Source organism: Columba livia, chromosome 2, assembly GCF_036013475.1.
Source record: "Columba livia isolate bColLiv1 breed racing homer chromosome 2, bColLiv1.pat.W.v2, whole genome shotgun sequence".
NCBI classification, from domain to species: Eukaryota; Metazoa; Chordata; class Aves; order Columbiformes; family Columbidae; genus Columba; species Columba livia.
Genome location: NC_088603.1, coordinates 34843541 through 34858129, shown reverse-complemented (window position 1 = coordinate 34858129; position 14589 = coordinate 34843541). Strand labels below are relative to the sequence as shown.

The window sequence follows — 14589 nt, the reverse complement described above, 5'->3', positions numbered from 1 at the left end:
AATACAGCTGATATTTTAATGATCCCACCTGTTTTCCAGCTAAAAAGAAATAACCATGAAATAAATGTAATAACTTTTGTATAATTTAAGTGGAAATTTTAGGTAACTTTAAGCATAGAATACATTTTTTTTTTAAATTGACTTTGATAAAACCAGTTCATGATGATCAAAGGAAAGTTTAATAAGACTGAATTTGTCCAACTTTTAAAACCGACAAATATTTTTAACTCAAAATGTCAATAAAAGCACAATACACTGTTTCCTAAAAGTAAAAAGGAATGTTATCATTATAAAACAAACACTAACTACAAGTTTTCTGTAACTATTAAAACCTCTATCTGTAACATTATTTTTCTGTGAGAAACCTCATCTTTGAAATACACACATACATTTCTGGAACTGCATCCCCTAATGGATAGAGCTATGGGGATAAATAGGAGAGTAGAATAAACATCAACTGTTAAGCTTGTAATGATCTCTCTGAAGACTGATTTTTTAATATATATTTTTATTTACCATTTTTTTCGCTAATGCAATTTACATTTGTTTGTTTCTTGTAATTCTGTTGTGAAATCCCCATTTACTTATGAGATCATCTGTAGAAACTGTTACGTATTAGGACCAGGAGAGGGAGCTCAAATTAATGTTTTTATTTAAGTTAAAGCAGTATGTCACAGTGTAGAATTTAAAGCTGAGGTACTTTTAAAACATTAATTACACATTTTGATATTTTCTGCATTTTAGTTAAAGTAATAGATTAATCTCTCTGACTGGCATCTGTAGTGATGGCAGCATAGCTCAGAGTTAAGGTAAATGGCCTTTTTTAATCCCTGCTCTTGATATAAAGTCTCAATCCATATATACCACCTGAAAAGTCTTCAGGACATGAGCCATCTTCAAGTATGTTTATGGACAAACTGACTAACACCTCCCTGCTTTCCAGAGCGACTAAAAAAGTTAGGCCTTAATCATAGAATCATGGAATTGTTTTCATTGGAAGAGACCCTCAGGATCATTGAGTCCAACCATAACCTAACCTAACTCTAGCACTAAACCATGTCCCTAAGAACCTTGTGTAAAAGCCTTTTAAACACCTCCAGGGATGGTGACTTCACCACTTCCTGGGCAGCCTGTTCCAATGCCTGACAACCCTTTCTCTGAAGAAATGTTACCTATTATCCAATCTAAAGCTCCCCTGGTGCAACTTGAGGCCATTTCTTCTCATCCTATCACTTGCCACTTGGGAGAAGAGACCAACACCCTCCATGCTACAACCTCCTTTCCGGTGGTTATAGACAGCGATAAGGTCTCCCCTCAGCCTCCTTTTCTCCAGGCTGAACAGCCCCAGTTCCCTCAGCCGCTCCTCATCAGACTTGTGCTCCAGACTCCTCATCAGCCTGGGCACCCTCCTCTGAACTCCTTCTAGTACTTCAATGACTTTCTTGTAGTGAGGGGCCCAAAACTGAACACAGGATTCAAGGTGCAGCCTCACCAGCACCAAGTACAGTGGCACAATCACTTGTCTAGTCCTGCTGGCCACACTGTTTCTGATACAAGCCAGGATGCTGTTGGCCTTTTTGGCCACCTGGTCACACTGCTGGCTCACGTTCAGCCGGCTGTTGACCAAAACCCGCAGATCCCTGTCTGCCAGGCACTTTCCAGCCACTCTTCCCTGAGCCTGTAGCACTCAGGCAGTGTTGTGGCACTGGGCACTGGGCTGTTGTGACCCAAGTGCAGGACCCAGCACTTGGTCTTATTGAACCTCATACAATTGGCCTCAGCCCATCAATCCAGCTGGTCCAGATCCCTCTGTACAGCCTTCCTACCCTCCAGCAGATCAACACTCCCACCCAACTTGGTGTGGTCTGCAAACTTGCTAAGGGTTCACCCAATACCCTCATCCAGATAAAGAGATTAAACTGAACCGGCCCCAATACTGAGCCCTGGGGAACGCCACTCATGACCAGCCACCAACTGGATTTGGCTGCATTCACCACAATATTTGGGGCCTGGCCATCCAGCCAGTTCTTTATCCATCAGAGAGTACCCCCATCCAGGCCATGAGCTGCCAGCTTCTCCAGGAGAATGCTGTGGGATACGGTGTCAAAGGCTTCAAATTAAAGGAGGGCAGATTCAGGCTGGACACGAGGAAGAAATTTTTTACAATGAGAGTTATAGAATACTGGAACAGGTTGCCCAGAAAGGTGATAGATGCCTCATCCCTGGAAATAGTCAAGGCTGGACAGGGTTCTGAGCAACCTGGTCTAGTTGAAGATGTCCCTGCTCAGTGCAGGGGGGTTGGACTAGATGACCTTTGAAGATCCCTTCCCACACAATCTGTTCTGTGATTCTAAATTAGCTCAGGCTCTGCTTTTGCTTCCTAAACTGCCACCTCTGCCAGTTATTCTGTACTGAGTTCCTGCTGTGCTGCTTTGCAGATTTAAACCACCACACAAAGTTACCAAATTTTAAATTTTCCTGACCCCTGCTTTTAACGCAACATATACTGTCACAGCTGTGAATATAGCCAAAGAATACAAAAGCACATCTCCCTTCTTGAGGGGCTCAGTCTGTGTTGGATTAAACGTGATGAAAGAGTATAATGTGTTGGTTAAATAAGTTTATACCAAACACTATATTATTATTTGTTTGCATGTAATAAATAGCATATCCATTTCCACTCAATGTTTTCAGAGGTTTAGTGTATTAGAATAATTGTTATGGACAGTATCAGACAAACAGAACTGGTAGAACAGTACTGCTAGAGAAATCTGGGAGAAGGTATACCAGCAGGATCCTTTCAAGTAGCTAAGAATTATGTATGGAAGTGGGTTTACCTACGTACAGAATTTGACATGTAAAAAATATATATACATTGGCAAGAACAGAGCCCAGAGAAGGGTGAGAGAAGAAGGCTGTGTTTGAATTTTACATAAAGGCGATGAAACCAAGAGAAAGAAAAAATACATTTAAAAGAAAATATTAAAATGTCAATATTAACAGAACAAATCCCACTAAGTAAAAATCTATGAACAAGATGAGTTCTAAGGACTCTACAAATAAAGTGTGTCATAGAAGTCTAAGAACAGGGCATATATTTTCTTTGCCTTACTACAATGTAATATTAAAATACATGCTTATTCTCTCAGATCTTAAATAGTAGCTCTGTCGATCTCTACATATGATTTCCCATTCTTAAATGAATATCTATGTGACAATTCTGGAGATTAGAAACAAATTGATTAAAGCACCAATTTTATTACAAGAAGATAATTAAAAATTAATTTCAGCAATAGACTGAAACAGTAGAATAAATAAGTTAAGAAATACAAGTATGCAGGTAGGCACAGCAAAAAATACTCTTAAATACAACACTTAACGTTGTGCCATGTAATAAATATTTATTAATCTCATGGCTTCTTTGACGGCACTGGACTTTTCTCTTTCCGTTTAGCAGCCTTCTCCTTTTGCAGCTGTAACAAAGAAAGACACAAACAGTGGCTCAAGCATCCATGTGCAAGTCGGCTAGTAATGCAATATTAAATCTCTACATCCAGTCATCAATTTATGAGAGTGATACATGCAATGGAGAGAGCTACAGATCATTATTAGTCCAACCTAGCATTGCCGTGTTTTGCATCATAGGGCAAAGGAATTCCCAAGCTCTGCAGCTCCTCCCCTATTCAAACCAGGGCTGCCTCTATCTCTGATAATGGCCATCTAGGTATTTTATTTACCTGTCCCTCAAGGCCAAAGTGCCTCACGTGTTCACAGTTTTATCTTTATGGCAACGAAAGGTAAAGAAGTTTTATTACAGACGTGGAACAGACACAGACTAACCAGCATGCACAAAATCACATAGGAGGTTTGTTGCTGAGGTACATGCTAAACCTCCACCACAGTGTCTCCTCGCTGACCCACAAGGTCAAGTCTTCCTCTCATAAGACTTTTCTGCACAGTAGGCTCTTACAGCATGGTATGATTTACCAACACACGTACATTTAACTCTCCTATTTTGCAGTAAGACTGTTAATCCAAACAAATATATCTGTTGTTTTTAGAAGCAACAGTCAGTTGTACATGAGTATTGTTACATTAGTGAATAAAATTCTGTTTAGAGCTATTATATGAAAGGGATGCATGTACTTTTGCATCTCATCTAATATATCACATTGCTTTCAAAAACACAAGAAAAAATAAAATAATATTTTTAAAACTTTTTCCCCCATAAAATAGTGTCATAGGAAGCAAGGCCCCAGTCCTTATTTGGATGTCTACAAATGAACTCACTGCTAAGCAATCCTGTTGATCTACACAGGAACCAATTTTAAAACATTTTTCCATATTTGGAGGCTTAAGGTTTGTTACCTGAAATTCCTACTACCTTTTGCAAAGAAAATAAAATCTGGGGGTGGGGGAAAGAAATGTAGCAATTTGGATTTGCTAGAAAAAAGGTTTTCTTCTATAAACTGATACTGTATTTGTAATATATTACCATATTTTGTGATCATTTCCAAAATAAATAAAATCATTTAAATTTCCACAAAGCTCAAAGAGCTACCTCATTAACAAACACCGTGTTGCAAGCAGCGGTCATAACAGCAGTTAAGATATTAAAAGTTAATTACGCAACATTGCCTTGGAAAAGCATTCAAAAACAGTCAAGACATTCCTCCAGCAGAGATGGTGGAGCTAAGGAGCAAATGTGGGGAAATAACAGGTGTTCAAGCATCTAAGTGACCTATATTCCAGGGCATTTAAATTTAAGATAGTCAGTGGGGTGGAGGAGGTACCACTAGGGGAGTGATTCAGGTCATCTAAAAAAGACAAACCAGATTTAGCTTAACTACACAGACATTCGTAAGAAAAAGAACATCATAAATTTTTATAAATGAGGTAGCAAACACACATTCCTAAATGTTACTGGGGACTTTCTGTGAGTCTGCTTTGTTGTGGTTTTTTTTGTCAGATAGGAAAATATTTTGATTTTCTTTAATGGAGTTACTTCAGTGAAAATCTGTCCAGTAAAGGTCAATATCATCCCAGACATGAGCGACCTCTGAAATCCTGCAATAGCTCATAATTGTATTTAAAACTTTGTTTTAAGAAGCTAGTGTTTTCTTGGGAAGAGAACAAATGATATAATGCATTTATATGCCACTTAAATCATACATTCATCTTTTTGAGACATCCTCTTCTGAAAATCTATTTGAATTAAGCAATAAATTTAGTAACTTGCCCGTTCTTGATAACGTTTTTCAAAGTAAGCCATGTCATCATCTTCTGAATGCTTTCCATGAGAAACTTGTCCTGTGGCACTAGAGCTCCCTGAAAAACAACCAACCAACCACACCACATTTTTCATTAATGATACTTGCTATTCCATTTGTTATGTTTTACATCTGGCAAAACACGTTTAACATGAGAACTCATCTTTATAGGCAAGTAACAAACTCCAGCAACTGAGACCAAAGAGTAACCTCTTCAGTCTAGGCTAGCACCTATATAAATAGTCTGGGAGGAGTTCAACAGTTACACTAATTGCTAAATTCACATACGAAATAAGGGACATAAAATAAGCATAACCAATCCATAATTCCATAAAAGACTTTCTGGCAGAAGGCAGTTTCACAGGACTGTGCTGAATACGTAGGATCCATTCAGATATGATGAGCTTACCAATGCATAGATTACACCATTAATGGAGAAGATACCAAATTCTAGAAAAAGATCATTAAAGTTTAAAAAGCATATCATGAGCAAAAATAAGCAGTAACGAAACAGACTAAGCACTTCAAGTACCTGAGTGTTGTACTAACTTTTCACATAACAAGGCTTCAATACCCATTTTAATTTTTAACTTTGATTTTAGCACTGTCCTTAAAGTCACAAATAAAACCAATTAATTTGATATTAAATACTTATTGTAAACAGCATTCCCGTACTAATATAGTACCTGCTATCTGTGAGACAGTTTGAGCAGAACTAGAAGGTCCCTGAAATGCTTTTAGAAATGGATGATCCATGCTGGTAATAGGGGATTCTAAAAGTTCAGCAGAAGGAGCCCCTGTTAGAAAAGAAGTTGAACGAATACAAAAATTAACTTCACAAGATATATTAAGAACATACATAATGGGGTCAAAACAAGGCTACAGATTAATATCTACAATACTCAGTGCTTTATTTTCTGAAGTTCAGACAAACTCAGGAAACCGGATCAGAATTTAAAAAAGAAATAATGAGTACATGGCAATAATAAATAAAACAGTATCTCAGGACAAAATGTGTCAATTACTAAATGACACAAAATCACAGAGCAGCAGAGGTATCAAGGCCAACTAACATGCCTGTCAAAGTTCTACAAGTGACCTCTTTTTTTTTTATACTGAGGAGATATTAAACTTTAAGTTTGAAAAAGAAAATGCTGTAACTGTATAACCATGAGATACCTGGGCAGTATCAGGGTAAAGGATTAATGTAAATATAATATGGAAGTATTAAGAGAAAAACAGAAGTTACAGAGTTCTTTCTAAAAGATACGCTCCACTTCAATCAGAAGCTACTGGGCTGAACACGAGAATTGTTGATAAAGTGTTTATCAATTCACTACAGGAATTTGGACAAGATGATCATAGTGGTCTTTTCACACCTAAAGACTGCTTGGAAAAACAAACAAACAAACAAACAACTGTCTTAAGTCCTGCTCCTATTGATCCAGTGTGCCTTTGAACTTCGAAGGTCTATGTTGAATTACCACTTTTCAAAACTACTTAGTTGGAGAATTAAAATTTAATCTCAGGTCAGCCACACTTACCTATTCCACTGTCATCAAGCCTCATGTAGCCTTCTGCCAGCGAACTGAACCCCGTCAGCCCCCCCATGGCAGCATAAGGAACGTCCTGCCCCACCGGCTTCCCCTGTGCTAAGCGCTCTTGTTTGGTTTCCACCACTGTTTCATGAGCGTACGTTGGCTGACCACAGGCACAGGTAAAGCAACTATGAAAGCCCGAGCACTTGGAACCTAATAAACAAATAAATAAGTGTAATGAGTGAGGCCATAATGGAATTTGTACTTCGTTCTGGACAAAGTGGTGTTTCCCTAAACCAATCCTGTCAATAACTGGTATTCCTTCACTGCAAAAGCATCCAGCTCTGCTTTCTATTTGGAAGCACATACATGATTTGGGGCAAAACAATCAGCTGTCTTTGCTGCAACCATTTACAGCCTCTTTTCATCATGGTATGAAAATGCTGTATAAAACGGGAGAAAGGACAAATGTGGGGATTAGATCACAGAGGTTATCCCAGTCTCAGGGTCTCATTCAGTTAAGTTTTGAGTACCTCTGAGGATGGAGATTCCACCTCTCTGAAGAGACTGGGCCAATGCTGGTCTTCCCTTGGAGTAGATGTTTCTTTCGAAATATCTAATTGGAATTCCTATGTTGCAATTTGTGCCCATTGGCATTAGTAACACCCTTATCTGTCCCTCCCCTGACAAAAAATAAAAGAGAAAAAATTCTGTCACTGGGTAAAGAAGACAACGTGCCAGCATTTTGGCAGTATTATCTCCAAAGGTGTACAGCACGTGTCAATGTTGCATGGCCAGAAAACTTCAAATCGCATTTATGAGACAAATCACAATTTAAATGTCTTTTAAAAATAGCAAAATTAGTAGTAAACAGAGGCTGTAGCAACAGCAAAATGGGTTCTATGTAAGAGTACCATTAGATGGACTTTCAGGGGGGTTTTTTAAGGTTACATAGCCACAGGATGTAGCTGAAATAGTTATACAAATGACATGTGACATTCAGAAACAGAGTGAAGTGATCTGTCTGCCCTTGCTACAGCTAAGACGGTCATCAAAGCCCTGCTGGAGCAATGATGTGAGCAAGAAACTGGGGAACTGATTTAGCAAATGTTTCATTATACAAATTACTCTGCTTCCAGCTGCCAGTTACAATTCATCTTGCAGAGCACCGAGAAAGATGTTTTTTAAGTCTTGTGTAATAAGTTCAAGGGTCACATTCTTGGAAACGTTAAAGGTTTTTTCATATAATTTTGGGCACTCTTCGGTAAGAAAGCTCTTACTCTGTGTTTGGATACAAAATAAAGCATATATATAATATATAAAGTGCAACAGCAATATTTTTTCAAATAGAATTTATCTGTCACATTAGATTTATACAACACCAGGCCAGACTAATGCCAGCACGTTCAAACACCAGAAGTCCAAAACAGAAGCAAGTCTTGGCACTTTTCTGTGTAATCTTTGAAGCCCTACCAAGTGTTAGATATTTTTGAGAAACACTAGAAAAAGTGTGTAATGTAAATGATTATTAGAAACCCTGTGTTCTAAGGATTCAGTCTGAATCATCCAATTGCACATTTAATACTTTCACATTACTTAAAGCAAGTTCTTGAAAAGATGTCATATAAATATTTTATGTTTTGTTCTGTGGGACATGATTCTCATCCAGCAAAAACTGTTTGTGATTTTTCCTGTACAAGTAAGACAGACTTCATGACAGAAATTTACGGAACAAAAATGTCTTTAGCTTATGTAATTTGAGGTTTTGAACTAAAATATCTTTATGCATTGTTTAGTTTCTATGGTTAATAATTACTGCTGTATCATTACCATAACCTCAAACGACTGAATCAGAAAGCTTCCTCTTAATGCCTTATCAAACCTTTTGCTTGAAACTCCATTCCCATTTTCATTTCTGGACCCTCGATCTGTATGCTTGGGAACTGCTTTGTTAGAGTGCTAACAATAGTACTATCGGGGAACAGAGTGCTACTTCCTAGTGAGTTGAGAAAAGATGTAAAAATACTTTAATGTTATATTCAACCAGGCAATAGAGGAACAGAGATCAACACTTCTGTCCCTCAAACTACCAAGTTCAAGCAGAAAAGTCACATGTACACGGTAGTGGAAGCGACAAACTGCCAACAGGGTGCCTTCATACTGCCTAACTTCAGGCGTCTGTCCACATATGTACCTAACCGCATCATTCAGAAACTTGCATTCCTTCACAGGACTTGGGGAAGCTAAGGGTGTTGTTCTGAACCCTCCTGTGCAACAGGCAACGTTTTCTTTCCCACTTGCCATCTTTCTGCAAGGACCAGAACACACATCAGTGACAAGTGCGGCACGTACCTAATGCTCTGGGCAGAATACAGACCCCTAACACGCTGTTCTTGGTGAGTTGCCCAGGCAAGAATGCTGCAAAGCCCTTCAGGAACTTACAGGAGTTACACGAAAATCCAGGTGCTGCGCTGTGCTGGTCTGCGAAGTGTTTGCACCTACAGCGGATGGGCTGCGTGCCATTGAGAGGGACATAGTGGTAGGACTGGCAGGGACAACGGCTCACTCTGCACGGCACACAAATGGGACGGTCTTCAGGAATCACTTCATAGTCCGTTTTGTGTTGTCTATACCTAAACCAGAAAAAATAATACCTTTCATAACTTCGTTAGTATTTATCAGAACACTAACTGAAAGGCTTATATTTTATCTTGTAAGTTCTGTTTTGAAGTATCTTTATATTAATTACTGCTAATTGTTATTCATCAAATGCATAATATCAGGTGCTTTTACATCCATTCATTACATAAATATCACAGATCCTTATGTTTCATTTTAACAACACTACCAGAATCAATCTGATCTACAACTCATGCCTTGAAGCCAAATTTACTGAAGACTGCAAAATCATTTTGGTCTTAAAAAAAATATTGAGATTTAGATTCAAGAACAGTTCTTATGATTTAAAACCAAATTTTCTCAAGCCTTAGACCTTAAATTAACTTGCCTATTATGTACTGTAGTGTATTTGGAAACATTTTTCTGATCTTAAAAAATACAACAGTTCAAAAAATGAAAATAGTCTTACCGGTGAGTACAAAAGCACAGCGTCTCTGGTCCCACAAGCTTGCAGTCCATGCCACTTGGTGATCTCCAGCTCACATACAACCTGTTCTGTAACCGAATTGGTAATACTTTTCTTTTGTACTCCTCATATTCCTCAGGGGTAAAGAGCTTTCCTCCATCATCATCACCTACAATTCTGTAAGCATGTCATTTAAAAAAAAATAAAATACAATAAAAGTAGGTTTCTCAAGATATTTTTTCAAATATATATAACAACACCTTTGCTGTAAATGCAAAAGAATTATTCTCTTTTGTAATACTGTTCTAGTGATACACATTTTACAGAACTATAGCAGATCTTCAGAGAAGTTCTGTGAATAATGCTCTTAAAAAATCTGCTCTGGTAGACTGAAAGAAGGAAAAAATTAATAAAGCAAACAACCAAAGTCCTTTCATATGGCAGAAAAAGCAATGAGCATCAAGGGCTGTGTAACCAGCCAGCTCTGCCTCGAATTTCTTGAATGACCTCTGGTACTCACTTCGCTCATCTACACCACACTGCGCTGCAGACTTGGGTCACGTTGTCTGATCTTAGTCTAGTTCAACTAAGATTATTCAGCTGCAAGCAGGGAAGCAAACTGCCATCTAAGTGACAATACATCCAGGCTGGCTTCTGCCTCGCAAGAAAACTACACTAGTTTCTGCACATGAAGTTGACGGCAGCTGTTTCCCACCCCTCAGGCCCTGCATTCAAATTCAAGGTCACTGAGGAGCTGGAACTCTGGAGTAGCATCCAAATTCTATATTTATGGAGACAAATTAAGACAGTTAATATAATCTGTAAAATACAATTTAGACTTAATTGCAGGACTTAACTATACTGAAGGCTAATTTATTAATGTCTGTAAATATTTCAGTTATTATTTGTTGGGTGCGCTAAAACATATGGAATAAGTGATTCTTCGTCAAATATTCTGTGGATTTGGGCATTGCAGTACTGCACAGCACCAGAACAATCTGTCAACACATCGCTGACATTTGCACATCAGCCCAGCTGAAGCCCACTGAATGAGCGCATAGCTACTTCTGTAAGAAACACCACCGTGGCTACCACCTCTGACATTTCACTCAAGGTTTTTAAGCTACATTAAGACCACAATATAGTGACTGGGTTTGTGTTTAATTTTGCTCAACTCTCGAAGAGGAGCGACAACGAGATGAGCAAAGACACGCGGAGTATAAGGGGACGCATTTGTACACCACAAAACTCCATTCGTGGTGCACGAACGCCTGTTTCCTCAGAGAGCAGTACGGGTGGCAGGTGACCGTCCTGCACCACCCCAGAGAGACAGACAGACAGACTGCGGGAACGTCAGAAACGCCTCAGGCAGCCCACATTTACGACATGCCCTCACGCCGGCCAGGCGCACAGGGTGAGAACCGCTCCCGGGCACCGCACGGGGTTAATCACGGCAATAAACGGCGCGGGGGTGTGCGGTGTGTGACACAACGAAGCCGCCGCGGACCCCGAATAGGCGGCTTGAGGAGGAGCAACGCGGCGCCCGGACCGCCGGGATCTCCGCAGGGGACACGTTGCGGGGGAAACCGCTGCCGCCCCCGCAGCTGAAGGCAACCGGCCCCCGCCCCAGCCGCCGCGCCGCCCCTCTTCCCTCCGCAGCGGCGGCCCGGCCCGTTTCTCCGCTCACCGCCGGTACTCCGCGTACTCGTCCAGGGCCGCCGCATCCGCCCGCAGCCGCTCCATGCCCGGCCCCGCCGCCGTTGGGCCGCCAGCGCTCCGGGCGGCTGGAGCGCAGGCAGCGGCCGCAGGGAGAGGCCGGCGGGGCGGCTGCGCGGCCGCGGCTGCTGGAGGGCGCGCAGCAGCGCGTACCGCGCCGGTACCGCATCTGTTCCGCGTCTGTACCGCATCCGTAACGCGTCTGTACCGCATCCGTATAGCATCGGTACAGTTGAAATTTGATAATGAAAATAATGCTTTACTTAGCAAGGAGAAATCAGACATACAAATACAAAATTTGGGATAACTGCCTAAGCTTAGTACTGTGGAAAAGGATTTGTAGAGAGTAGAGGATAAACTAGTAAACAAAATTCGACAGTGTGATACTACCGAGATTAAGACAAGAAGAAAACAGTCTAATTCGTAAGAAAGATTATTTGAAGTGGATATTAGAATTTATTTTTTGATGAAAATGCACAGTGAAAGAATTGAGAAACCTTCCTAGAGTATTTTGAGGAAAAAGTAGATAAATATCTGTGAGATGTTCTTGGTCCTGCCCAACTATGTGTTCAATAGCTCAGAAAGCCCTTTCTAGCTTTTTCACTGTATGAATTTGTATGATTTCTATTTATTTTTAAATTACTGCCAAATATAATCTCATATGAAATTTGATTCATCTGGTAAGGTCAACTCATCTTTTTCATAGAAGTATGTATTTTTTTTCAGGCAATTTTGATTCTCTCTGATGATGTAACTTTCCCTTCACATACCAGTAATGAATGAATGGACTCCTGTGTGCTGTAAGGTACCACTCTTTGTGAGCAAAGATGGCAGGGTCTGACCTGTGTTTTCCTGGGAGTTTTACCTCTGCCAGTTCACTGAGGTGCTGATGATGTCATTCCATACGTCCTTCAGCGTCTGTAGCTCAGTTTGTATCCCCTTTTGTCCTTCCTCATTGCTGCTTCTAAGTGCTTGTTTTCCTCCAACTGTCCTGCGTCTGCCCCTGCACTCACGTTGCCCTGAGCTGCTGCTACTACACCTCACCTTGACCACCAGGTTTCTGGTGGGTGGGTGAGAGGTATTTTAGGTTGGTCACTGATTCCGTGACACTCAGCTGGCAGATGTAAGGTAGGGAAAACCTTGGGAATGCTCAAGCTGGAGATGGTGAGGTCTCAGGACCTCCTCTCACAAAGGCAACCTGTGTTGTACCCTTTAGGTCCACCTTGAAACCACACCTTCATTGCCCTGCAGTTCTGTGCTCAGTACAGAGCATGCAGAAAGGCTGAATTTACACAGGAGGTATGTTGCAGGCATAAGAATGCTTATACAACACCCAGGCAAAGTACAAAGTACAATTGTATTCTTTGCCTACTAAAATTTCCTCCAGCATGCCTGAACTAAAAAAAGAGCCTTATTGCATTTACTCCAGAAGCACAGTTGTGATGAACTCTAATTGCTCTTAGCTGACACGGCTGCACCGAGAGAAGACTGTTGTATGGATCCTGTGTAATGATGTGCAGCGCTTCTGCGTGATAAGGTCTACGTGAGCCTTGTTTTTCTCTGCAGTGCAAGGCAGTATATATTTGTTCTGCTGCTACATGTTAGCTCAGAGGTGCAGGTTTTCAACAACAGTAACATTAACCATGTTAACACTATGGTTGTAGTAGCAGGGTGAATTTCCTCCTACAGTACTATGTCCATCTTCCTAGAATGTCAGGGGACTGCCATAACTGCAGTCCCACTAGAAATAATAAGTGTGCGTTGGTAAGACTTACTCAGGGTTGAGTTGCTGCCATAGTCCTGTTTAACCTTTGACTTCTTACTCAAGCTAAATAAACAAACCATGGAAGTTAGTAATTTTCACAAGTTCAGTGCTCCAGACAATACTGATCCCTGTTTGCCTCCCATGGCGCTGTTGTGCACTGGAAACAAATAAAAGATCCTGGGAATGTATTGTGTCAAAGAAATGCTAACAAAATCATGGATGACTTTAGTTTTCATTCCTTATTCAAGTAATATAATGAAAGTCAATAACATTATTCTGTTAATTAGGGGTAAAGGGACGGGTGTGGTTTGTAACTGTTGATGAGCTATAACCAAGCTGACTATTGCCAGGCAACAAGTCTTCTCTTTGTTGTGGATTACATGTTTAGTTTTGCCAACTTCGTTGAGAAGAGGTAACATCTTTTATTAGATCAACTAATACAATGGGAAAAACAGACAAGCTTTATGGCAAACAAGCCTTTCTTCCGTTTTAGTTTTGACAGACAATGGCCTACTGCAGAAGAAAGGTTCTTTGTTTTTTACCAATTGAGTTGATGTCAAAGATGCTAGCAAAAAGAAAAGCACTAATTCAAATAATCAGTTATTTTCCTGTCTTGACATTCTAGTGTTCAGTTTGTTAACTAGGAAAAAAATATACACCAAGAAGTTACAGCCTTTGTATGATGCTTACTTGAAAAGACATCTCTGAAAACACAATTTTGGCATAACCATGATGATTTCTCCATGTTTTTTCCCTATTACAAAAATTTCTGATTTTTAGTTTGAGTAAAATGAGGTTACTGTAAATAAATCCATTGCAAATATATACTTTTCAATAAACAGCTTAATATTCAATATTTGGAGGCAGGTCTAAAGAACATAAACAGCATAAGATAAAATGTATGTTTAATTATTATTTAATAATTATGTAATGCATTATATTACTTGTGCCATAATGTATACATTTAACAAAGAAACCACCTCCCCTGGATTCCCCACCACCATCTGCCAATCCTTCACTTGTTGTTGTTTTGTAGATCTTGAATCTCTAAGTTACCTCAGTGGGTAAGTTTATACCTATGGGGAGTTTCATTCTTAGTGAATGGAGGAATCCGCAGAGAATGTGAAAAACATGATCCAATTACATTATCAAGGAACTCAACTGTAAAAGTCTTCAGAGCAGAAACAGTCCCTATCTTTGTGCTTTAGAGAGAAT

General features: G+C 39.9%; 1 protein-coding gene across 1 annotated transcript; it reads right to left on the bottom strand.

Annotated features, from left to right (window-relative positions):
* Positions 1–3238: 3238 nt before the first annotated feature.
* Positions 3239–12027, bottom strand: FAM221A (family with sequence similarity 221 member A). Its single transcript, XM_065051321.1, has 7 exons — positions 11581–12027; positions 9897–10070; positions 9251–9441; positions 6815–7021; positions 5957–6067; positions 5240–5328; positions 3239–3473 (listed from the first exon to the last, which is right to left on the bottom strand). Exons 1-7 carry the CDS (start codon positions 11892–11894, stop codon positions 3411–3413), a joined length of 1149 nt encoding a protein of 382 aa, XP_064907393.1. The 5' UTR covers positions 11895–12027; the 3' UTR covers positions 3239–3410.
* Positions 12028–14589: the final 2562 nt, after the last annotated feature.